General features: G+C 44.4%; 1 protein-coding gene across 3 annotated transcripts in view; it reads right to left on the reverse strand.

Annotated features, from left to right (window-relative positions):
• Window positions 1-26196, reverse strand: part of LOC117006347 (acyloxyacyl hydrolase-like) — a 136776-nt gene that overhangs the window by 30271 nt on the left and 80309 nt on the right. For all 3 annotated transcript variants that reach the window (XM_033078737.2, XM_033078745.2, XM_033078753.1), the window contains 5 exons: window positions 18056-18147; window positions 15987-16069; window positions 8364-8400; window positions 7273-7347; window positions 1153-1325 (listed from right to left, as the gene is read on the reverse strand). In XM_033078737.2, coding sequence (XP_032934628.1) covers window positions 1153-1325; window positions 7273-7347; window positions 8364-8400; window positions 15987-16069; window positions 18056-18147 — 460 coding nt within the window. The remainder of the gene's footprint in view (window positions 1-1152; window positions 1326-7272; window positions 7348-8363; window positions 8401-15986; window positions 16070-18055; window positions 18148-26196) is intronic.

Raw genomic sequence — 26196 nt, forward strand, 5'->3', positions numbered from 1 at the left:
TCTGACATTTATAACCCCAGACGTGCCAGCCAGGGCGCCGAGCCAAGCACCTGCCAGTAAAAACCGGCATTTCGCGATTGTTACAAAGTGTTACTCTGTTGCCCTGGCAGGCAGCATGGGGGGCGGGGAGAGAGGCAGGAGAGCTCTCTTCCCTCCTCTGCCACAGCCCAGGGGAGAGACGGGGGAGCCCGCGCCGCCATTGCCGCGGCTCGGGGAGGAGGGAGGGAGCCCACGCCGCCATGGCCGCGGCTCGGGGAGTTGGGGGGAGCCCGCACCACCATTACCGCGGCTCGGGGAGGAGGGGGGGGCTCTGCCCCCGCCCTCCGCCGCCGTGGCAGGAGCAGGGGGTGCTCCGCACCCGGCCGGCGCCGCGGCGCAAGCGGGGTGCTCTGTCCGTGCCCGGCCGGTGCCGCGCCGCGCCACGAGCAGGGCGCTCTCTCCGTGCCCGGCCGGTGCCACGGTGGGAGCGGGGCCGGGGCGAGCGAACCCAGAGGCGGCGACCAGCCCCGAGTGGCAGCGCCGGGCTGGGCCACCTGGCCCCGTCAGCAGCCCCTATTGGGCCGAGCCTGCACAGCCTTAGTTGAGCCAGTAAACCCCCCACCATGCCGCGGTTGTGTTAGTATTTGGCAACTTTGTTGCACGCGGGTCCTCACTGCGAACCACAGAGCGGTTTATATTCCAGTGCGGCTTATTTATGGACAAAGAACGAAATATTTGCCAATACCCAGAGATGTGGCTTATACTCAGTGCGGCTTGTATTTGTGAATTTACTGTAAGTACAAACCCATCTCCACCTGTAACAACAATCAGGATGGAGTGCAGGCATGCTGGCCACAATTTTGGGCCAAGACTGGGGTAGAACAGCTTGTTTACACCACCACAACATGTGTTAAGCCTGGTTTGGAGCTGGGTGGGTATGACTGGTGGGGGAATCAGGCAGAATAGGACTCTAACCTGTCCTGCACTGGGGATGGTAAGAGTTGTTGTTCCAACTTCTGCAGCACAGTCAATATCTGCCTCATATTTCTGATATCTCCTCTACTCTGTCAGGTTTGCTTGAAGTCATCAATATATTCATAGATTTTTTAAGGAGAGAAGGCAACATGAATGGGTAGGTAACCAAGGAGGAAACTCACAACACCTCAAATTTACCTAGAGGATGGTATCTGTCATGCAGGTTATCCCAGAGGAAGCGACCATCTACCAAGCCTGTTAAAATCACATGGCTGCCATTTGGAAGATGGGAATCCAAGTATCGCAGAGCTTGCACCACATTGGAGAGCATTTCTTTGGGCGTGGTCATGTGGGCCAGTGTGTCACGTTCCCTAAAGAAGAGGATGCCAATAGGATTTTGTATCAGGAATACTGTGTCCCCAAAAGGGCACCCCAAACTGTCATTTTCTCTGTTTGCTTCTCTTCCACATTAAGTCAGCTGAATAAAACATTAGAAAAATGCTGTGATATCTCCCACTTGTCATTGCCAAAATCAAATGTGATATAAAAACCTCCCTTCCTCAGTGTACTCCATCTCTCTGCCAAAACCAGACAAATGAATCCCTTTTTTATAGAGTGGACTCCTGTTGTGGGTTAACCCCAGTGTGCAGCTAAGCATTACATAGTTGCTCATCTGCTTTCTTTCCTCCCCTTCCTCCCCTGTGAGACAGGGGAAGAGGAGAGAGTAAAAGCAAGAAAAGTTGGGGGTCAAGGTAAAAAAAACAAATCAAAGCAGTTATTGTTCAATAAATGAGGAAGAAGTAGAAGAGACAAAGCAAGCAAAGAAGTGATGCAAAATCTATCCCTCATCACGGCTGGGTGAAAGTAGGACTTCTTTCCCCATAGTCTCCTGCGCATATCTTACCTTCAACATGCTCTTTGATTATGCAAGGTAGGAATATCTAAGGTAGCTTTGTCTCTCACATGTCCTACACCTCTTACTACAGCTCTCTAGGAGGGCAGGAGAGATGTCTGGACAAATGTGTGAACCTGGAGAGACGTTAAATTAGTCCATTAGAGATTAAAATAGTCCATTGGGGTACAGGAGCTGTGTCAGTGTTCCACATGGACTGAATGCCCGTATTTTGTGACTCATTGTCAGGCATGAACCTCTTCAAGCCAGATTCCCCAGCTCAGGTTTATCCTTTCCCTCTTGTATTTAACTGTAAATGCTGCAGAAGTGTGGGGGGAAATGAAATCCTGACGTTGAAATACATTTCAATTTATATAAGAAAAACAAACAAGCAAAACCACTTCAGGCTGCCTGGAGAACACTGCTTTAATTACAGTAGTTTCACAAATACAAGCCACATCATTTTGACTAAAAATTTGCTCCCAAACTGGAAATGCAGCTAATACTCAGGAGTGGCTAATATGTGAATAATTTTCTGACATTTCCACCCCCAGAAGTGGAAACCGAGGTGCCGAGTCGAGCAACTTGCCAGTAAAAGCCGGCATTTTGCGATTGTTACAAATTGTTACTCTGTTGTGCCGTGGGTGGAGCCTGCAGCATGGGGGGCAGGGAGAGAGGCGAGAGAGCTCTCTCCTTCCCTCCTCTCCCGCAGCTCAGGGGAGGGACGGGGGGGCCCCGTGTTGCCATCCCCGTGGCCTGGGGGGAAGGCAGGGGCTACGTGCTGCCATCCCTGTGGCCCGTGGGGTAAGCGGAGGGCTCCTGCCCCCGCCCGCCACGGCAGGAGCAGGCAGGCTGCGTCCCGGCCCGCCGCCACTGCCACGGGCGCGGGGAAGCTCCGTCCCCGCCTGCCGCGGCGAAAGTAGGCAGGCTCCGTCTCCACCTGCCGCCACTGCGGCAGGAGCAGGCAGGCTCTGTCCCTGCCCGCTGCCGTGGGAGTGGGGAAGCTCCCTACCTGCCTGCCACCGTGGGGCAGCGCTGGGCCGGGGTGACCGAACCCAGTGGCAGCGGCGGCTGGCCCCAAGATGCCCCGCTGTGCGGCAGCGCCGAGCTGGGCCACCTGGCCCCGTTGGCAACCCCGAGCAGGCCGAGCCTGCACAGCCTTAGCTGAGCCAGTAAACCCCGCCCTGCTGTGGTTCTGTTACTAATTGGCAACTTTGTTGCACGTGGGTCCTCACTGCGAATGACAGAGCAGCTTATACTCGGGTGCGGCTTATTTATGGAAAAAGAACGAAATGTTTGCCAACACCCAGAGATGTGGCTTATAGTCCGTGTGGTTTGTATTCGTGAAATTACTGTATGTTATTGCAGCAACCCACCTGAGATCTATTGTCATGCTCTCATGGTGCACATATCTGTAACAGGGGCTGACAGTAAGGGGGGAACACAGTCCTTAGAAGGCTGTCCCATCCCGTCAGGAGAGGGTCCATCCACCTTGGGTAGTAGGCCCTTGTGACAGTTTCCATTCTGTCTTGGTGGTGTGGCTCAGCTGACCAAGGTGTTCAGAGGGAAGGGCCAAGAAGGAAGACGGGATGTCCTTCCAAGCAAGAAGATTGCACTAATGACCTCTCTCATTGTTTTAGTGGTTCCCACATTTTGTCCTCTTATTTGTGCTCTTTGCTTGTAGAGCCTTAGTGGCCAGAAGACTCCATTTGGCCTCCACGATGTTCTTTCCTTAGGAAAGTCCTTCATCTCTTTCTTAGCTTCCCAGGGGTAAGAGAAGGGCAAACCTGATGGTTGCAGTGCTGAGCAAGCTGCTGGTGAACTGATTTCTTGTCAGTGAACACCACAGAAGCAGGGGCTTTCCAAAGCATTGTTGTTCTGTCTTGAGGCATTCAAAGTTTAGATTCAGAGTGGGGGAGTGGGTGCTGAGTCCTGTGTGGGAGAAGCATGCTCCCTTAGAAGGATTTGTAATTCTTCAGTGAGCTGCATTTTGCACACAGAATTGTGTGAGTTTCCTGGGCCTAGAAATTTATCTTAATGCAGTATGTGCTGCTGAAGTGTTTGAGACTTTCTAGCAGGGAGAACTGAAAAACAGCAGAAGGATTCAGGTTTATCCTTGTGACAGCCACCAAATCAAGCTACTTTTGAGATAAGACTGTGGATTTGCTCTGAAATTACTTCATTTCACCTACAGGTGTGGCAGCCCTTGATTTCAAAATATTGGTCTGATGTAAGGCCTCTACCACAAGTAAACACGTCAGCATAAGCCAAAATTAGTATGATATTCATAGTTCCAATTGCTCTTGTCATACAGCATTGAAGTCATGCAGATATGTCAGTCTATTTCTTCACATTTCCTCTCTGTGCCAGGCTATGACATTAAATCCAAATGACAAGAAAGCAACCTTGTAGGCACATTAGATTTTCGCTCTGCTATAAGGACTCCAAGGTGCCTGGGTGAGCACCAGTACTAATTGCGGTATCCTCACCTCATTCCCCTGGGGTCGCTGCACAGGGCTAGTACACCCAGGGAATGAGGGCTAGAGGTGTTGCCTGCTCATACGCTATTTTTAGGGCTGGAGGGGTGCATCAGCTCTTTGGTGCTGATTGCCATACAATAAAGGGGCATTACGCTCTTGCTGGCACTGGTGCCACTTTGTACAAGGTGGGTTGCTGCTCACCCTGCTTTGCTGCTACCACCTTGCTGTTTGTTGCAGATGCCATAAGTGCAGATCTGTGCGCTTACGCATGAGAGGCTGGAGAAATGGTGCCATATCTGAAATGCAACTAATATTTGCAGTAAGTGTACAGCATTTGAGACTTCTGGTGCTCATTATTTTATTGTCTGACTTTTTTTTTTTTTTTGTTCTAGGTCTTTGTATCTCATGTTTACACCTCAGTGGGCTGAGAGTTACCATTGCCATCTGTCTTTATTATTCTAACCCCCCTGTTTGGACACCACAGTGTGGAGACTACTGGGAATGTGTAACACAGGCTGCCAATTTCATTATCTTTTTCCTCTACAAACATTACTCATTGCCTTGCTCTTCACATGGGATGAAATACCTGCGTTTTAACAACGCTTTGGGAAGAACTGTGTCTCCAGTATGCTCAGCACACTGCTCTCTTTTGAAGCCAAAATACAGAATAAGGCCAGGAAAGTCATATTACTGCAGGTAAGACTACCCTTGAAGACGCTTTTATTTGCCAACTCCTAGGTTTGAAGTCAAGCCCATTGGATATTCTGCATACTCTGTAACCTCTGTAGGTACATCAGAGCCAGGGCAACTACACAGTAACTGGACGCTGAAAAAAATATCTCCTCTGTCTATCCTCCTCAATAGAAACAACGCGGTGCTACAGAAGCTGTGGAATCTTTCCTTGCAGGAGTCACAGGGATCACTATAGCCTGATAGCCTCTTTTGATGCTGTGATGTAGAGATGTTTTGGAAGAAAACAGACAGAAAACAGCAGTGAGAATCTGAGCAGACAGGAGTGTCTTTGCCAGATCATGAATGCTGGGATAAAAAAACATCAGAGTTTCAAGCAACCATTAAACACTGTTCTGGAATGTTTTGGAATATACAAATGGGTGAGGCAAGGTCAAAATGGTTTAAATTTCTGGAAAATTTCTTTTTACTTCAGACGAGTAGAAAGCAGTGTTAGAGACAGGGTAAGCAAAAAGACTAGCCTGCAGAATGAGGAATAAAATAAAGAAAAAAGAGGGGCTTTTAGTAAAGGCAGTGACACAGCTGAATTGTAATATGTGCACAACACAGCCTAGGCCAAGCCTGTGAGAAGACATCTTGAAAGTCTTCATGGCAAGAGCCATGGACTTCAGCAAAGGTGGAATTTTTTTTAATTTTTTTTTTTTTTTTTTGATAGAGGGGGAACTAAGGGCTTTATCATCCTGGCAAAGGATGCAATGATATCTCCATAAGCTTCCCTGTAAAACAGATCCAAAAGACAGCAAGTACTTGTCAGCAAGTACCAGGAAGCCTGTGACTGCTTCTCCCTCTCAGTGAGAGCAAGGTAGCATTGGTTTTGAGGATCTGTGCATTTTTCCCCTAACAGGAGCAGGGGAGATTTGGCAGTTCTGAGTAGACATGCAGACAGAGCACGAGCACCAGAGGGTGAAAGTTTTATGGGAGGTGATTTCTGCGTGCTGCCCGCATGTGGCTAGGGTGAGGGTCATGCCAGGGAAAGACCTAAAGGGTGCCTCTGTGGCCTCACAACTGAGGGCTTCTAGGTTCTGCAGTGTCAAGGAAAGGCCTGTTTGGCCTTTGGACATCCTCATCTGGGGCACAACACCTGGCAAACAAAATTTCACCCATGAACTGCCTATTAAGTAGTTTTAGGACACCAAACCTTCACCATTTTCATGGCCATATTTGACAGCCTGCATAGAGCTCCCACTTATTTATAAAACCTGCAGGTAAGACTTTTCAAAACCTTTGGAAGGAAACTTAGCTGAGTGCAAAGCATTTATTAAAGTCAGTGTTTTGAAAGTCTCTGTGTAAGCTGGATTGATTTCTTCCATATAAGAAAAGCTGAAGATTGACCATGGGGAAAATAATGTTGCACTAGCAACAGCACTCACATGTCCTGCAAAACCAAAACTGAAGTAAGGATTTGCTGTGCATTGGCCTGGTTGCAAGGTGTTTTCTGCCTTCCCTCTACCAAGAGGAAGGGAAGCATCTAGCTAGTGACCTCTCGGTGTCCCTGTGAGCATTGCTAATGGGTAAGATCAGAACTATTAGCTTTGAAAGCTTCAGTTCATTCTCCTGCAGAGCTTATGATAAGCCAGAAAGACAATACACCTCATCAGGAGAACACAGCAAAGAGTGCAGGCAGCAGAGGCAGGGTGAAAACGGACCTCGACAGGGGATTATGTTGTTCTTCAGAAATGATGAACCAGTCATGCTCTCCCTTCTGAGAGGAGGCAGTACACTGGGCAAGGATGGATATACATGCTTTAAAACATGCTCCTCTTGTTACTATTCCTCTCCTCTGCTAAGTTAGAAATAATTACTTCAGACATACCATTGGTTGTTTTATGACAGAAAGAAAGAAAGAAAGAAAGAAAGAAAGAAAGAAAGAAAGAAAGAAAGAAAGAAAGAAAGAAAGAAAGAAAGAAAGAAAGAAAGAAAGAAAGAAAGAAAGAAAGAAAGAAAGAAAGAAAGAAAGAAAGAAAGAAAGAAAGAAAGAAAGAAAGAAAGAAAAAAAGAAAGAAAGAGGACTATGACAAATACAGGTAAGGAAACAAGTATTTTCAGCAGAAAATTAACAAAGAAGGACTAATAGCAAAGAAAAATGCCATCATGGAAAAGCACAAAGCAGTAAGACACGAATGTCCAGGTAGTCAGCAGTACTCTAAAGAAGTCAAATTTATGCTATTATAAATGTTCATTTAGTTTACACCTTACCTGTTGCAGACATCATTCCCAATTGTAGCGTAGATAACTATGGCTGGATTGTCCAACAGCTGGTTTCTGGCCAAACTAAAAGATAAATATGGAGTTATATTAACAGGGAAATACACTCTCAGTGTCTGAATTACACACCATGCTTGTGTGAGATCGTATTTGGAAGTATACTGGTTGGATATCGCAAATACCCAAATGAATGTGCTCCTATGTTTGGGAGAGGGATTTTTATCTAGTGTTGGTTTTGGGTGTTTTGTTTGTTTGTTTGTTTTGTTTTTTCTTTGGGGTTTTGTTGGTTTTTGTTTGTTTTTTGTTTGGGTGGTTGTTTTCTTTTGCTCCAGTTTTATATTTTAGTAAAGTGACTAAAATGAAATTTTTTTCACTTCTCCCTTTCACTGCTCACGGACTTGTCTTGTTCACTGTTTTTCCTGCTGGCTATTTTCTTTGTATTATTCAGAAGCCAAATCAAATTGTTTCACTTTGGGGAAAAGATATGAATCAAAACAGGAATTTTTAAAATCATAGATGGGAGAGGAAGACTAGGTTTGTCTGACAACTAAATCTATGTGTAGAATTGAACACATCTGGAGGAGAGAAAAATAAATCCTTTAGGACACAAATTATATCAGTGTCAAGCAAACTCAATCAAACCCAGCTGACCCACAACCCACCCAAATTAATGCGAAAAGGAGAGTTGCAGCCTCTTATTACCCAGTAGCTATTCAGTTATATCCATATGGAAGTAACAGAGGATCTGCCCATGTCTGTCTGCATTGCTACGCACAGTTAGGGGATTTGTGGAAAGGTTCTCTCTTCCCTAAAATCACTGGAAATGCTCAATTGGCTTAACAGAGCCAAGTTCAAGGCCCTGGAGATGGTGAAGTCCACACTTAAACCCAGTTCTTCTTCTGTTTATTAATGTTTATACTACAGAAGAAACAGCCAGCACTACAGAGCACACTGGTGAAGGGAAGCTGTGCTTTTTAGAGCACTCATATTATCTTCACAATGGTTTGTTTCTGTCGAAGAGGTAGAACTTCATCAGTGTTTCTGTACCTTGAATTATCTCTTGAATCCTGTTAATCACTCACCTTTTCATTAAAGAGAGCAGGTTTCCTGAAGAACCACCTTATTGCAGATAGGGGGAACAAGAGAAATAGTATAATATTGTTATATTGACCAAAATACCCTGAATGCAAAAGCAAAGTTCACTGTATATTTCCAAGAATGTAGAAGCACTAAAAGAGCAAAATAAATCTCTGTAACCTTTTCAGGTGTCGGCACTAAGAAGTAAAGTTGTATGCAGGGACCTGCTGTTTTCTTATCTGAGTCACACACTTCAGCCTATAGAAAACCAAATACTTATAAGTGCATGGTTGTTTGGATCTGGCTTTTAATCCAGATCCAGAAGCTTCTTCCCATCTGTTGAACATAGTAGTCTCCTGTAAACCAGCCAACCTGTCTTGTCAACAGTCAATCTATTTTAACTTTCCCTATAAATTGCAAAGGGAACTGTTCTCACTCTTCTAAGAGAATGTCTCACAGCTATACCATATTGGGACTGATTCAGGTCCTAAATATAGGCACCAAGTGCCATTTTTGACATCCCAGAGTATCCAAGACACCTGCAGCAGGGCTGGCAGATACATCACAAGACGCATGAGAGATTGTGCACTTCTGGAGAAGCAGCTGGAGGTGGGAAAGGTACCATAAAGCACCTTAAATAGTTGTAGACACCAGTGTTTGGGTTCCTGCACTGATCTTCCCATAAGTGTCAGAAAAAGTAGTAGAAAAAGTAGAAATAGTAGTATTAGGCCAGTTGCACTCCTCCCAAGAGGCTCTGTATTTCAATAGCAATTCACCTCAAAGGGTTGGATGAAAATCTTTCCTCCTTGAGGAAAGGAGCTGGTGACACCTAAACATCTGTGAGCATGTGTAATATTTAATTTATGTTTCAAATGAGAAAAGCATTCCCATTTGGTAAAGCTTTTATGCATTAATTTTTTAGCAGGTCTTTATAGACTATGCATATTCATTCCAACCATCCCCAGAACACAATTCAAACTCCATCACCTGCAGTACAAGAGGGATAGCAAACAAGGAGCCAAAAAAGACTTTATGCTTTGGCCAAGATGAGACTGGGTCTGTGATTGCAAAAAGTTCACCTCATAGCAACATACAGAAACATAAATTTCAGAGAAGCAGATCCTACAGGTAGTACTTGCTCTTATTTTGCAGTATTTTCACCCTCTCCTCTTTTTTTCATTTCTTCTCCTCTTTCATTATCCTCTTATTCTCAGCTCAACTCTTCCCTGGTCTCTCTCTTCTCTTTTCTGCATTGTGTTTCTGAAGCTTGCTTTGACAAGTAAATCCTGCCTTTCCTGCAGCTCTTGAGGGGAAACTTGTGGACAGAACATCATTAAATCTCTGCTGGATTGGTATGAGGGAGGATATCTAAAAGATATATCGCTAAGGAAGCAATAATACACTTTGCCTTTTGATAGAGATGCCTTTATTATTATCACTCCCAGTGATGCCAATTGCATAGATCAAGGAATCCTTTATGGTTTAAATAATCCAATTCTTCCAAGCTAAAAATGCATTTATCAATCTGCTTCTTCTCTCCTGGGGATTGTTCCATTCAAGAATCCAGCCCTTCTATTGAGAAGCTCTTTTCAGCAGGGTAAGAGCCCCACAAAATCCTTAGAAACTATGGCTTGAAACTTAAGTACCAATAGTTTGGGTTTTTTTCTGTTTAATAGCCCTGCTTTCAGTTAGAGCTGATCACCCCTGTTTAAGCCATTCTGTCACAAGGGTCCCTGGGCTGTGGCTGTAGTTTCAGCATAAATAAACTAGTGGGATCTCTAGAAATTAAAATGCATTTACAAAAATAAGCCAGAAGTTGTTCTTCGATATGTATTTCCTCTACAAGCATAGGTAGTTATAAGCAGCTCAGTGGAAAGCATTAGCACAGTTACAAATCAGAACATCAAGAAAATGAACGGGTTTTTTAGAAAAGAGTTTTCATGGGTAAACTGAGTCTTCAAGGAAGCTTTTGTGATATAAGATGCAACCTTATGATGAAAACATTTGAGAGAGAAAAGGAGACAAAGCAGAACAGTTACCCTCACACTGTTGAAAGTCCTGGAATCTACCCCCTGGATCTTTTCTGCATCTCTCTCTCTGTTGCTTTCCAAATATTCTCAGACCAGTGGGTTGTGGTTTTTTTCAGTTTTGGTTGAGAAATCAAGGTTGGGTTTGCTTCCATTTGTGAGGGAAGGGTCCACTACCTTTAGAGGATAATAGCATTTCTTAAGATAGGGAAGGCAGAAATCCTGTTAGCATGAAGGCTGGAGAAGCCTTTCTCCAAAGTGAAGATGCATGTCCTGAGCAGTGGGGGAATATTCCTTCATGCTGAGTCTGATACAGTGCTGGTGCTTTTGTAGGGGAGCTGGACAGGAACATTGTTCTTGGTGCCTGGTTGGGCTTGCCATCCCTGGGCTCTAGCTCTTGGTTGCATATCTCCTCCACCAGATCAGCATCCTTTCCTTGCACACAGGTGGGGCTGTGAAGCATCATTTTCAGAAGAAGGTTTAGTTGTCCCGGGTAGGGTTAGATCAGGCTTGTGGCCAGCTGTTTGCTTTACTGGCACTAAGGGTGGTTTTCTAAATCCTCCCATTCTGGGAAACTATTACACCAATTAGGCAATAAAAGTGAACCTTTGCAATGTAGTGTCAGTGCAATGATTTAGAGAAGACATCCTGAGATTCTTCTCTCACTGATAATTTTTCCGTTTTTAAAATTCAATTCTTAATTTTCTGCAGAGTTTTTTGCCCTTACACGGCTCACCTCTTTTTACATCCTGCAGATGACTGTAGTGTAAGTGGGAAGGGAATATGTGGAGAGAAAAATGAGAATTATGAACACAGTGAGAGATTACAAAAAAATCTACAAGGGAATTGGGAAAAGGAAACACATTAAGTATTATTCCCATTATTGTAAAAAGAGGTAATAGAGTATCAGGTGCTGAGAGAAATTTGATATAAATGAGAACCATTGACCTACAGTAAATTCACGAATACAAGCCGCACTGAGTATAAGCCGCGTCTCTGGGTGTTGGCAAATATTTCGTTTTTTGTCCATAAATAAGCCACACCCGAGTATAAGCCGCTCTGTCGTTCACAGTGAGGACCCACGTGCAACAAAGTTGCCAAATAGTAACAGAACCGCGGCAGGGTGGGGTTTACTGGCTCGGCTTGGGTTGTGCAGGCTCGGCCCGCTCAGGGTTGCCGACGGGTCCAGGTGGCCCAGCCCGGCGCTGCTGCTTGGCAGGGCCGCTGGGGGCCAGCCGCCGCTGCCACTGGGCTTGGTCACCACGGCCCGGCGCTGCCCCGTGGTGGCAGGCAGGGACGAAGCCCCCCTCGCTCCCACGGCAGCGGCGGGCGGGGATGGACCACCCTGCCTCCTCCCCGAGCCGCGGCAATGGCGGCGTGGGGCCCCCGCTGCCTCCTTGAGCCGTGGCAATGGGGGCACAGGGCCCCCCCCCCCTCGTCTCTCCCCTGGGCTGTGGCAGAGGAGGGAAGGAGAGAGCTCTCCCTCCTCTCTCCCCGCCCCCCATGCTGCCTTCAGGGAGCCAGGCTCCACCTGCGGCGCAACAGAGTAACAATTTGTAACAATCGCGGAATGCCGGCTTTGCAGCTGCTCGGCTCGGCACTCTGGCTGGCACTTCTGAGGTTGTAAATATCAGAAAATTATTCACATATTAGCCGCTCCTGAGTATTAGCTGCATTTCCGGTTTGGGAGAAAAATCTTAGTCAAAATGGTGCGGTTTGTATTCGTGAAATTACTGTAATCATCCTTGACCATCTAGTTTGGTCCTTTTTTTAATTCTCTCTCACCAGAAAGCCTACCTGATGGCATGCAATGATGGGAGCCACCAACTCTAGTGCCTTCCAAGTTACAGGCAAGAAAGTCAGAAGCACATGACTGATGACACCAAAGACATAAAACACTTTCACAGAAGACTCAAAGCCTCAGGTGCACCATGTGTACCACAGGAAGGAGAAAAGCATAGGAGAAGCATGGCCAGTGTCATTGGTGCTGGCACCAGAATGCAATTTTTAATGTGAAAATGCCCACCTGAGCCTGGAAGTGTTCCCTGCATCATGATACCTGTCTGTGATACCTCTTCTGCCAGGTAAGATCACAGACTAACAGAATCACAGAATTTTTGGGTTAAAGGGGACTTCTGGATATCATCTGGAGCAACCCTTCTGCCAAGGCAGGGTCACCTCGAGCAGATGATACAGGAACGCATGGTGGGTTTGGAATGTCTCCAGAGAGGAAGACTTCATACCCTCCCTGGGCAGCTGTTCAGTGCTCTGCCACCCTCAGTGTAAAAACGTTCTTCCTCATGTTGAGGTGAAACTTCTTGGATTTTATCATATGGCCATTGCTCCTCATCCTGTTGCTGGGCAACAGACTCCAGTACTGTCCTCTTGCACTTGCCTTAGAGATATTTGTATGTATCTGTTTGTTGGAGGTAGAGGGCTGGGGCAGATCCTTTCTGATCCCCTTTTTTTTTTCAGGAAATTCCAACCATTTAATAAGTTTGTAAGTAGTTCTAAAGGCAACAGGGCTCCTCATTTGTAGCCAGCATGAATCATCTGCTGGAAAGGAAGAACATCCCATATAGCCAAATTATCTAACCGAGGAAAATAAATTTTCTCAAGCTTCTGCAGCCAGTTTTCAGACGCATGAAAATTAATTACAGTAAATTCACGAATACAAGCCGCACTGATTATAAGCCGCATCTCTGGGTGTTGGCAAACATTTCGGTTTTTGTCCATAAATAAGCCGCACCCGAATATAAGCCGCTTTGTCGTTCGCAGCGAGGACCTGCGTGCAATTAGTAACAGAGCCACGGCAGGGCGGGGTTTACTGGCTGAGCTAAGGCTGTGCAGGCTCGGCCCGCTAGGGGCTGCTGACGGGGCCAGGTGGGCCAGCACGGTGCTGCAGCTCGGGGCCGGCCGCCGCTGCCACTGGGCTCGGTCACCCCGGGTCGGCGCTGCCCCGCGGTGGCAGGCAGGGACGGAGCTTCCCCCGCTCCTACGGCAGCGGCGGCGGGCAGGGACGGAGTTTCCCCGCTCCTGCCGCGGCGGCGGCGGGCAGGGACAAAGCACCCCGTCGGCTCCCCGAGCCACGGCAATGGCTGCGCGGGGCTCCCGTCGGCTCCGCGGGCCACAGCAATGGCAGCGCGGGGCTCCCGTCGGCTCCCCGGGCCACAGCAATGGCGGCGCGCGCTTCCCCCCCCTCCCCGGGCCACGGCAATGGCGGCGCGGGCTTCCCCCCCCCTCCCCGGGCCGCAGCAATGGCGGTGCGGGCTTCCCCCCCCCTCCCCGGGCCGTGGTAGGGGCGGCCCGGGTCCCCCCTCTCCTCCCCGGGCCGCAGCAATGGCGGCGCCGGGCCCCCCCCGTTTCTCCCCTGGGCTGTGGCAGAGGAGGAAAGAGAGCTCTCCCGCCTCTCTCCCCGCCCCCCGTGCTGCCTGCAGGGAGCCAGGCTCCACCCGCAGTGCAACAGAGTAGCGATTTGTAACAATCGCAAAATGCCGACTTTGCAGCTGCTCGGCTCAGCACTCTGGCAGGCACTTCTGAGGTTGTATTAGCCGCTCCTGATTATTAGCCGCATTTCCGGTTTAGGAGCAAAATCTTAGTCAAATTGGTGCGGCTTGTATTCGTGAAATTACTGTAAATAAAATATAAACAAAAAGGCATAATCACAGCATAATCAAGTGTCTTTTAAACCTGCTGTTAGGGACATCAGCTAATCCAAGACACAAAAGCTAACATTACAAATCTCAATTTATAAGGAAGACTACTGTCAGCCCTTCACACAATCCCTCTGACAACTCAGGATTTCTTGTTTGCCTTCATTCCTCTCTTGCTCTCTTTCCTCTTCTACTCTGCACTCCTAAAGGTTTCTTGGAATTTCTATTAGCACCTCAATGGCTCTGTCCCTCCACCACCTCTGGCTCATGGGCCACAGTTTACAGAGAACTAGCAAATTACTTCTGTAAATTACATCATTACTTCTGTCATGCATGTTTTATACAGTGGTATTTGCTGCAATTTCTGCCATGTTCCCAAGCTCATCTAAATTATTCCTGTGTAAGGATGTGTCCCACTCCAGCATGGTTAATACTTTCCAATTCAGCATCATTCACAGAAACCATCAAGCATGTACCTTTGCTCTAAGGTCACCACTCCAAATGTTAAGCAGCATTAGCCTCAGGAGAGATGCAGGAGGGACACAGCTTTACTCTCAAACACACTGCTCTTCCCTGCTTAGCTGCTTCTCTACCCACTTCTTATTTCTTGTATTAATCTTCCTCCTCTTCACTGCACACTGGAGTACCATTCAACCACTTTTCTTAATTCTAGGTAGATCAAGTCTGCAGCGTATTTATATGCATATATATATATCTAAAAATATATATGTATATATATTTATATATATGTTTATATGTGTATACAGTAATTTCATGATTATAAGCTGCACCATTTTGACTAAAATTTTGTTTCCACCCCGGAAATGCAGCTTACACTCAGGAGTGGCTAATATGTGAAAAAATTTCTGAAATTTCCAACCCCGGAAGTGCAGCCGAGGTGCCGAGCCGAGCAGCTGCCAGTAAAACCCGGGATTGTGCGATTGTTACAAATTGGTTACTCTGCTTCACGGCGGGTGGAGATAGGCTCCGTGCCGGCAGCGTGGGGTGGGGGGAGGCGGGTGGCTCCCTCCTGCCGGCCCCGTGGCCCGGGGGAAAGGTGGGGAGCTCCCTCCTTCCAGCCCCGCGGCCCAGGGGGAGTCGAGGGGGCTGTGTGCCTGCCTCCCACTGGCGCCACGGGAGCGGGGGACTCTGTGCCTGCTTCCCACCAGCGCTGTGGGAGCGGGGGACTTCGTGTCCGTCTCCCAGTGGCGCCACGGGAGCAGGTGGCGGGGCTCCGTGCTTGCCTGCCACCGCGGGGCAGTGCTGGGCCAGGGCGAGTGAGCCCGGCGACCGTGGCGGCCAGCCCCAAGCGGCCCCACTGAGCAGCAGCACCAAACTGGGCCACCTGGACCCGTCAGCAGCCCCGAGCTGGCTGAGCCCGCACAGCCCGAGCCAAGCCAGTAAACCCCACGATCTCGCAATTCTGTTACTATTTGGTAACTTTGTTGCACGTGGGTCCTCGCGGCGAACGACAGAGTGGCTTATAATCAGGTGCGGCTTATGTATGGACAAAGAATGAAATATTGCCAACACCTGGAGATGCGGCTTATAATCAGTGTGGCTTGTAATCGTGAAATTACAGCATATATTTTTTATACATATAAATGTTTTATAATAGAAAGATTATGTGTGCCACCCCCACAAAACAAATTAATCAAAATCCAACAGTGTTTTGACCTGTCATTGTCCTCTCAGTATTATGTTTTGTTTATGTCTTTGATTACTCATTAAAAATCTGTTCTAAGAGCACATAAACATGCCAGCACCATTGGGCTAAGTAAGCACTGAGTTAAGTGAGTGCTGTTCTTTATTTTTCCATAAGAAATGCATGCAGCTAAGAGGGGTTTCTCTTTGTTCCTGACAGGTGTTCACTAATCCAGTATCAATTATCAGTACTAATAATATTAAAAATAATAATAGTAAAAAATGTTTTAAAAAGTTAACATACCATTTTGAGAAATGTTCTGCAGGTCTCTGTGGTTACAGCGATTTCTCTTGCGTAAACGTAGATACAGAGAGTCTGTCCATCCTCTGAAACAAATTGAGAAAATGCAAGCTGCTTAAGACATATGATAATGATGAAAATACAGGTGATATAAAAAATGAAATGTGTTCTTGTCTCTAAAAAACTCAGTACTCCAGTTATTCTTCTATTTCACCACCTTCCAGTTTTTTTGGTCATAAGTCTTTTTAACCTTGAACAGGGTGGCCTAAATAAAGCAAAGACATCTCCTCAGAAACTATAAATTGATTAAGAGTTTCTCTGACATTGTTCCATCCAGGAACAATGCTTTTAGCCTGGTCTTCCAGATAAGGTGTTTAAAAACATTTTTGTTATACATTTTTCAAAACAATTTTGTTCATTGTTCACAAATTGACTTTTCAATTGGTTGTTATGGAACAGTAAGTAAAAGAGAAGAAATATTGGCAGAGCAATGATTTCCCAACATCATAATCTTGGACAGATTAATCTGAAAACAGGTTACGCTTGACTGTTTTAAGTTCTCTCCTTTATTTTGCACTGTTGAGAAAAAGGGAAAAAAATTAAAAGGATAACAGCCCAAATGGTGATGAGAAGACCAAGCTTCCAGCCATGAATACATGGTCATTTCTATCTGGGTTGCAGCTGTTTTTTGTTTGTTTGCTTTCTTTCAAGAGTGGAAGAGATTAAAAACTGACTGCTGAACACTGGACCAAGGCTTATCACTGACAACTTCAGGGGCAGTTCTAAGCTCTGATCACTTGTGAGTTTCAGATTCATAGGAGCCCAGACCAATACTGTGTACTGAGAGGCTCGGCATTGTAACAGATTTTTAAATGTTGGTTTTCCTATGGCTAGAGAAGGCTGCATAGATCTTTCCTGTTGGCTTGTCAAGTAGTAAACTGCCTTAAAGCAGATACTGTGTAAATGTAGCTGAGGCTGAGAGCCTGGATTTTGCACAGAAAGGAAACAAAAATCTAAGTATATGGAGCTACAGATATTTTTCCTGAAAAAAAAATGTTATTATGCCAAGTTTTAAATTCTGCTGGTAGAAAGCCTCTTCAGGCTCGACTCATGCTTGGATTTGCATTCAGCTGTATTCCTGATCTATACTAGACATAAACATTATCTGAAACTTAGGTCAGACCAGGCACTGGTTGATATCCTACAGCTCTTGTAGGATTCAAAGGCCTCTTAGTGCTGGCCAGAGAGATGATTAATGAAAAGTTTTTGGTTTTTTTTAAGCTTCACAGTTACAATTGCAGGCACTTCAAGGTGTTTTGTGTTTGGACTTTATTTTCCTTCCCTTCTGGAAGAGACTTACTTTTTTCCATGTATCCTTGCAACATTCCCCATCCACATGAGCCAAACTAACACAGTAAATTAGGTCACAGACTCTTTCAAATTCTCTTTTTGTTATTTCCCTCTAAATGTGTTTAAAAAAAAAAAAAAAGTTGGAGGGGGAGATGAAAGATTTCCCCACATTAGGGAACACTATGAAATAACCATGGGGATACCCTTCATTTCACTGTTTCAGCAGCAAAAAGGAAACTTGAGGAAGAGAAGAAGATAAAAAAACCCCAACAAAACAAAAACAAAAACAAAACAAAACCAAACAAAACCAAACAAAACAAAACTAAACTAAACTAAACTAAACTTAACTAAACTAAACTAAACAAAAAGACTAAGACAAGAGAAAGGCTGATTCTTGTTACTTTCAGCAATGCTCTCCATCCCCTGAATTTTGTAAAAAACCCCCTAGTTTATCTTTTATTTCTTTGGGGGTTTTCTCCTCCTGAATGACAAATTGACTGGTTCTAAAACCTATGCTGAATTTCAGGAAGACTTGCTTATATATTTCAAATATATTCCAAAAGCCCTAGATTAACGGTTGGTCTTGGTTTTAGAAAGAGCAGATGCAGGGCTGAATAGTATTTTTCTCTTTCCTTTCAAACACTGTTTTGGTTGTTATCCTTGATGTCCTCTGAGAGACCTAGAGACCTGCTATGACTTGGCCACCCTGTCTGTTGGCTTACCCGATGGTAGAATTCAGAAATCCAGTGATCTCTGAGAACTGGGGCCAGTCAAGCTCATCACTGAAAGCCATGGGGAGATTAGCAAATGATTTCTGAAAAAGAAATTTTTAAATCAACCTGGTTTCACCCTCACAGACTTAAAATCCTCTTAGCAAATTTGAACGCTTCTTAGCCAGAGCATTAGGCAGACAGCAGCAATTGAGACTACAGCTAGTGGTGGTAATTATATATGCGTATACTTAAAAAGTTCACTTTTGTAAGACAGGCATATGAGGACATGGAGGAAGGAGAAGCAGAAGAGATATCTGAATTGCAGTTTTTGGGACCCTTTTTTCCTGAAAGAGTCCTGAAGTGAGCATGTATTACAGGTGCAGACCCCCAATGCAGCAGCTGATTGCTCCAGCATCCATCCTGCCCAAAGGTGTGTCAGCCTTGGGCACAGGACAAGATGACAGTGTGACGTCCCCAGAGAATAAGGCAAAGCCATAATGTCAAATTGTCTCAAAGGTCCCCTGCCCTCTATAGCAGGATGAGCTGAGAGCATAACATTTGATCCCCTGAAAACCTCTGCCTGGTCCTCACTGAATTTTGAGGATGGCACTAAAGCAGCAGAGTCAGAAAGGCCTCTGAGCATGGCAAGGAAAAGGGAGAAACACACATCATCTGACATAACCTTCCTGTGCAAATACATGCATCCTTTACCCTTTTCTGTTTTGCTGATATTAGTTCCTAATGCTTTATTTACAGTGTCTGGGCCTGTGAAAGTCTCTCTACAGATAAAAGCCATGTTGCACATTCAAAACAGTGTTCTGTTCTTTTCTACTTTGTTTTCTGTATGCCTCAAAAATCATGAAAGGTTAGGAAAATAGCCTTGATAAATTTTGCCACCTCAGAAGGACAGAACATAGAGTAAATTTCCAGCTTCTGGAGTCCACTTGCAAAGACAAATGTATAAATCCACTGTGCTCATAAAGAGGAAAAACTTCTGATGAAAAAGGTAATAACCAAAAGAAGGTCAAAACAAAATCAGAGAATCTGTAGGTTGGCTTAATCCATATAAATTATTAGCTTAATTTTCTCTTCAAGCAATCGTGGTGTTTCCTTAACACCTCGCTGCTATAAACAACAATCAGGTGGGTAATTTCTTTATTCAGGAAGGAGCTAGAGAGCTAAATCTTGTGCTCCCCAGTAAGTTTGTGTCTAAGGGTTTTGATTGTAAGAGGATGGAGGGAGATGCAGGGGAAAAGGAGGAAAGGCAAATAAAGGCGAGGGGAGGGGTTGGGGGACAGGAAATCCTGAAGCCATTCTCTGAGCAGTCTAATGCACAGCAGATGCCCATTTAAAGCATGTAACAGCACATTTGATCCACTTACAGTTACCAAGGTGAAAAGGGACCTGTCTTAATTATCTTTCAGTTTGTTCTCTCTTTCTATTACATATATATATGTCCACGTGTATGTGTACGTACATACAGAAAAATATTAGTTTTTTGAGGCTACAGGGAAACTTCAAATTTGCTTATTCAAATCTGTTAGTTTTGTGTGCAAACAAGCACTTAAAGGGCACAGCTATGAACAGAAGTGGGGAATACAGCATAGCTTTGCCATTTGCAATATTTTCCTCCTCACAGGTTTACTTTAGAGGTGAGAGAAACAGTCACATAGCACAGAAAAAACCCTTGCAGATACGGTCTCTTACAAGTGACACATATATTAGAGTATAAAAGAGATAAGAATTATTTAATACTTTTTAAACAAATCATTTTATGAACAATTCTCTCATTATTTCCCATTGGCACTCCAAAACAGTATCTTCATTGGACAAGTCCCAGTAATTTTTAACTGTTTGGGGTTTTTTTCCCCTGCAAGCTCAGCTTAAATCTAAACTTTCCAGAACCTAATTGAGATGCAAATTGACTTGAAGAGGAGCATTTGAGCCCAAAATTATAGTTGCACTTGAAAACTGTATATACATTTAAATTGACACTGTTCCAACAAAGAACTTAACGGCCAGACTTTTGAAGATATTTTAGATCCAAAAGATCTAAAGATGAGTAGTTAATGGAAAATTCAGAAGAATGTTGAACCTTAAAGTCTGCATTGATGTAGTTTGGAAAGTACAGCCTAACAGACTGTGTTGCTTAATCTGTGAAAATGCAAATGTGTCCCACTCTAGAGGTGCAACTGTATTGACTTTTAGCATAAAACTCACTTGAGCACAGCCTTGTTTAAATACCATTCTCTAGACTATTCTGGCTCAGAAACCTACTTCAGCCCACGTGTCAGATTTTAGCAGAGAATCAGTAGAAAATTATTCCAGCCTAGCTTCAAATGCTGTATTTTAGCCTCAAATGCTTTAAATGGGTCTCATTTAAGAGAACATCCTCCTCTCCTAGATGTGTCCCACCTTGAAGCATGGGGCAGCTAAAGCCATGGCTAATGCTAAACACACATATGCCAAGCTGTTCTTAAATGGAAGAAGGTTCAGGGTTGCTGTGGCAAGAGATTTGCAAAATCAGAATACAAAAGGGCACTGGAAATCTAACACTCATACAAGCCTTTAGAAATGTCAGTCCTAGAAATCCTGAAATCATTGAGGTATATCTTAATTTGAAGGAAAGTTGTGTGTTTCTTTTTATCATGATTTTAATGCTGTTCAAATCCTGATGAGAGCATTAAGTACCACAGACAACTTCATTATTCTAAGTATACAAGTAAGCAAACATTAATCTCTTGAGAAAAGCATAGCCTATCTTTTTAAAAAGCATGATTTGCATTTCTGCTCTGTAAAACTGCAAGGGACAGGAGGTTTCAATTTAGCAAAACTATTATCTTATTTACCACAAAATACGATGTCTTAAGCCATGACCATACTAGCTTGGAGAGAGATGCCTGCATTTCACTGGATCTAGAGAAATGGTAGATAATGTTTTTAAAAATAATTTCACACATCAAATTCCTGTTTTTTTCTAGTGGAACAAAGAAAAGAAGTCAGTGGGATAAGTGTTCAGGACATCCTGAATCCACATTTAAAGAAATGATTAATTCTGCTAAGAAATAAATACAGTAATTTCACAATTATAAGCCGCACCTGATTGTAAGCCGCACATTACAATACAGAGTGTGATAAAAGACATCTATTCTACCACCATCTGTTGAGGGTGGGGGCAGTGATTCTTATCTCCGTGGGAGATATTATGCTAATGGGCCGTCCATTGAAACCAGGTGGGACATTGTTCTTTATCTTTTCACAACCCTTCCTTCCTCCACCAAGTCATTTTCTGCTAATGGCCCACTGAGTCCCACTGTGTGACTGATAAAATTACTTCATCCCATTGGAAGTTGCTCCAACCAGGGGGAAGAGCCCAACATTTCTTACCAAGATAAAAACAGAGGTTTTGGGACACTAAGGGAGCCCCTTTCTCCACTGGACTCCAGAGGGAAACTGGATTTCTCCACATCACCACTGGACCTCTGGAGAAAAACTACACCTTCTACAGGAGCACTGCTTCAGCTGAATCACATCTGTCACTGCCAGAGGATGCAGCCACCATTTAATGGGACTGCTACCAACACCCTGCCTGAACAGGGCGTCAGGTTGTACTCTGACTTTGTCAGGGTTTGGAGTTTGTTTCTTTTGTAGTACTGTATTTCTATTTCAATTTCCCTAGCAAAGAACTGTTATTCCTAATTCCCATATTTTTGCCTGAAAGCCCCTTGATTTCAAAATTATAATAACTTGGAGGGAAGGGGTTTAAATTCTCCATTTCAAAGAGAAGTTCCTGCCTTTCTCAGCAGACACCTGTCCTCCAAACTAAAACAGTGACTTTTTGTTCTTTGTCCGCATTAAGCCGCACCTGATTATAAGCCGCACTTTGGGTTCGGACCAAAATTTTAGTCAAAATGGTGTGGCTTATAATTGTGAAATTACTGTAATATGAAACAGTTACTTTCATGATACTTGAGAACCCCTTGAGTTTGTGGACAATTAACTGGACTAACTAACTACTGCTACTAACTACTAAACTATGGATAAATGTAGCATTTAATTTTCTCTTTATTCCGCAACAAAATAGAAGTCCAACAGTTTTAAATTGCATCTTTCTAGAAAGGGTATTATTTTCATCACATTTATAAATATAGTGCTTTTACCTCAAAATGAAAATGTGTCTAAAATGAGATATGAAAGTTGCTTCTATTCCAGATGTGCAACAGAAAAATAATGTACAGTAATTTCATGACTATAAGGCGCACCCTTTTGAAAAAAATTTTTCCCCCAACCTGGAAGCGCACCTTATAGTCCGGTGTGCCTTATATGATGGACGAGGTTGGGAAATTTGCAAACCTGGAAGTGAGAGCTGCGAGCTGTGGTGGGAGACGGCAGGGCCACGGCTGCTGGGTGGAGGCCCAGGCCATGGGGCTGCGGCTGCCAGGTGGAGGCGGGGTTGTGGGGCCGGGACAGCTGCATGCACACGGGGCCGTGGGACTGGGGCTGCTGGGTGCCCGCGGGGCCGTGAGGTTGAGGCTGCTGGGTGCCTGCGGGACCAGGGTTGCTGGGTGCCTGCGGGGCCGGGGCTGCTGGGTGCCCGCAGGGCCGTGGGGCTGGGGCTGCTGGGTGCCTGCAGGACCGAGCCACTGGGTGCCTGTGGGGCCAGGGCCGCTGGGTGCCTGCGGGACCGGGGCTTCCAGGTGCCTGCAGGACCGGGGCTGCTGGGTGCCCACGGGGCTACGGGGCTGAGGCTGCTGGGTGCCTGCAGGACCAGGGCCGCTGGGTGCCTGCAGGACTGTGGGGTGGGGCTCCTGACTGGAGGCGGGGCCGGGGCTGCCGGGTGGAGGCGGGGCCTCAGCCAGCAACCATGCGGGGGGAGCTGGGGCAGATCCTTGCTGCAAAAAAAAGTGCGCCCTATAGTCCGGTGTGCCTTATATGATCTACAAAGTTGCAAAATTTGCTGACTCCCAGGGGTGCGCCTTATAGTCCGGTGCACCTTATGGTCGTGAAATTACTGTAATTAGTAGCTATTTGGAAATCAGTTGTAAGCAAATGGACAGAGCAGCAGGAGCACAATATCCATTGCTAGACATACCAGTGTTTTCAATATTAGCTTTCTGCTAATATTGAAAAAAATCTACCTCAAAAACTCCCCCAATACTACTACTGCTTTGTTAAACCTTATAAAGTACGTGTCTACTGCATTACACCTTATGTTTAGCATCCAAATTTTCAGTTTAAAGGAATGAACATTCAGCTCAATTCTTGCTGAAACTCTTAAAACAAGTCTGGCAAATCCAAGAACCATTGATAACCAGAAAGCCAAAATAAAGTTGACTTGACCCCTTTTTAGAGACTTGTAAGGTACCTGTAACTTCCCCTATATAGGAAAGAGTGGTGGTTTTTTGTTGTTTTGTTTGTTGGATTTTTTGTTTCAGCTGCAGAAATAGCATGCCTGAGCTGCAGGTTTTAAAGATCTTTCCACCTCATAATGTGTTTATTCCACACCAAATAATGTCTCCATATGCTCTTTGTGGGAAGAACATACTCCAAGAGGGATGCTAACTGCATATGTGACTGGATCCTAGGTAAACGCTTTCCAAATAGTACCCACAGAAGTACCCACTCTGATATTTAGCATGCCGGAGGACTTGATACGGGAAAAGTGAATGATGCAACTTGATTCGTGCCATGCAACATGAGATGTAAAACAGAAGCATGTTCCCCTCACCAGATTACATTCAGGGTTATGATCTTTATAGTGCAAAGATAAGAGGGTATTAAGTTCCTAATTAGACCATGAAATCCAAAATCCAGTGTATAACATCTTCCTAACAATGCTTTTCAAGTCAATGGCATGGACATCCAAATTCTAAAGCTATTCAGCCCAAATACCCATTTTGTCATCCCTGAATTGAATATCCAGCTACGCAAACAACATTCTGAGTGAATTTCTCATTCACCTTCTCTCTTTCCTTGCTCATCATTGCCTCTCCTTTGCAAGGTAGACTACATACAGTAAAATCAGGGGAAACAACCATTCTGCAGAGCCCCTTCAGGGAATACTCAGCATCTCCCCTGAAAAATCATTTCCACAACTAATTAGCTATAAAACTGGAATTAACAGCTGCCAATGATGTGGTGATGATTAGCAGATGGGCCTACAGCATTGTTACCAAGTGTAAATTTTACTTTGCACTTGTAGATGTAAACACTTGTATACATAAATATGTAAAAGGATAAATATAAATAAGAAATATGTGAAATACAGAAAGCATATAAAATGATTATGCAAAAATATAGAAAAATATTAAAGTTTTGTAAACATAATATAATAGATGGAATAAATCTGAATTAACAGGGACACAACTTTTTCCTATACACATGATAAAAAACCTGGGTAGGGTCGGGGTGAGGAAGTACTGTTTGAAATTCCATGTAGAGGTTTGAGATTCTATTGAAATGGAAATTAAAGCTTTGAACTTTATAACTTTTACTGGATAAAATAAATTGACAATAGATTTGACAAACTAGTATTTTTATGTGTCTTATCAAATCAATTTTGGCAGAATCAAAGCAAAGTGTCTTGAGTTAGACAGCACAAGGGAACAGCAGGTACACAAAGCTGATGCCTTATCCTCTCCTCTCCAAAGCCAAACTTCAGATTACTGCTGTGGTCCCAGATTAAAGGTGTTTCCTGTAAGATGAGGACATAGACTCTCTGCACTTTCTCTAGCCACAAAACCATCCCTGCATGTGCTTCAAAATTCTTGAGGGAAGCCTTGCACTGAAAAATCATTAAACTGATTAAACAAATCAGTTCATTTGTTTAAATACCTTTTTACTTTTGCTAGAGTTTAATCACAGATAACAGTTTTTTTACAACTGAGATCTCTGTATGTCTGCATTAATATTTAACTGATGTATTTTTGCCAGGTTGGTAGGAAAGCTAGGAAATAGTACTAAGTCGTTTCCTATCCCAAACCTCACATATATTTTTGGGCTTTACACAGAGTGTACCAGTTCCCTTCCCATGCAAGCTGCTCTACACTCATCAGACAGAAACAAAGAGCCTCCAAAACTCACTTTTATAGTCTGCACTCCAGCTCCCAAACTCTAAGTTTGTGCCTTGGCATGCTATTAGCAGACCTTGACCCATCCAGCTGGTGGATCAGTGAGCTTTAAGCAAGAGAAATTCTTTCTAAATCTTCATTATAGTGATAATAAAATGCTGACATAGTCTAAAACTGGTCTTGCCTACATGGCTTTACTACCAGCATTACTGTCAGAATCATCATCGCCATCAGTATTTTATGATCATCTTTATTAGATGAGATAATCTCAATTATCATTAGTTCTAATTTATTATATTCCTCATCAGCTCTGTCATCAGTGTCATTCATCTAATTGTTGCTTATAAGCATTTAACAAAGAAAAACAATGGCTAATCTGCAACATTTAAAACAGCTCTGGGAGTAAAAGTGGAAAATCCCCCATGAAACTCTCAGACCTCCCACAGCACTGCAACTGCTAACAGTCTATAAACAGAATTGCTCTCCAGAAAATGTCTGTAACCTTATTCCACAGACACCAGTGGATGAGTAGGTTTCCATCAGGAAAGGTGGGCAATGATGATCTATCTGCTCACCCCTGTGCAACAGACCCTTGTGCAGCGAAGGGCAACGTACAGTCCTCCCTGGCTAGGGACTAACAGCACTTCAGGGTAAGAAACAACAGTGAAGGTCAGGAACCAACCTGCACATTTATCTCCTCTGCATAATCACAGTTTGCTGGAATGATTTTTTCCTCTCAATTATTTCATTACATGCCAGTGAAGCGCAGTAGGCTCAGTAAAGTTCACAGTGAGGTGCATTTTGTTGTTTTTTGAAAATAAGAAATGCTGGGATACCATCCAAGGATAGACATCAGTGTGGCAGTGATATTTTATAGTCACAGGACCTCTTCCCTTAAGGACAAATCTATTATAAATACTTGAATGACCCTCAAACACCTGCAAATACATTTGTTCAACAACTGGAGTTACGACACCTGTTTTACATATGCCTGACACCTGTTTTACAGGATGAGGGAAAACAATCCAGGGCAAGTCATTTCAAAGCCAGATTCCTCAAGCAGAAATTCTCCAACTGTCA

The sequence above is a fragment of the Catharus ustulatus genome, chromosome 1, assembly GCF_009819885.2.
Source record: "Catharus ustulatus isolate bCatUst1 chromosome 1, bCatUst1.pri.v2, whole genome shotgun sequence".
In the NCBI taxonomy this organism is placed as follows: domain Eukaryota; kingdom Metazoa; phylum Chordata; class Aves; order Passeriformes; family Turdidae; genus Catharus; species Catharus ustulatus.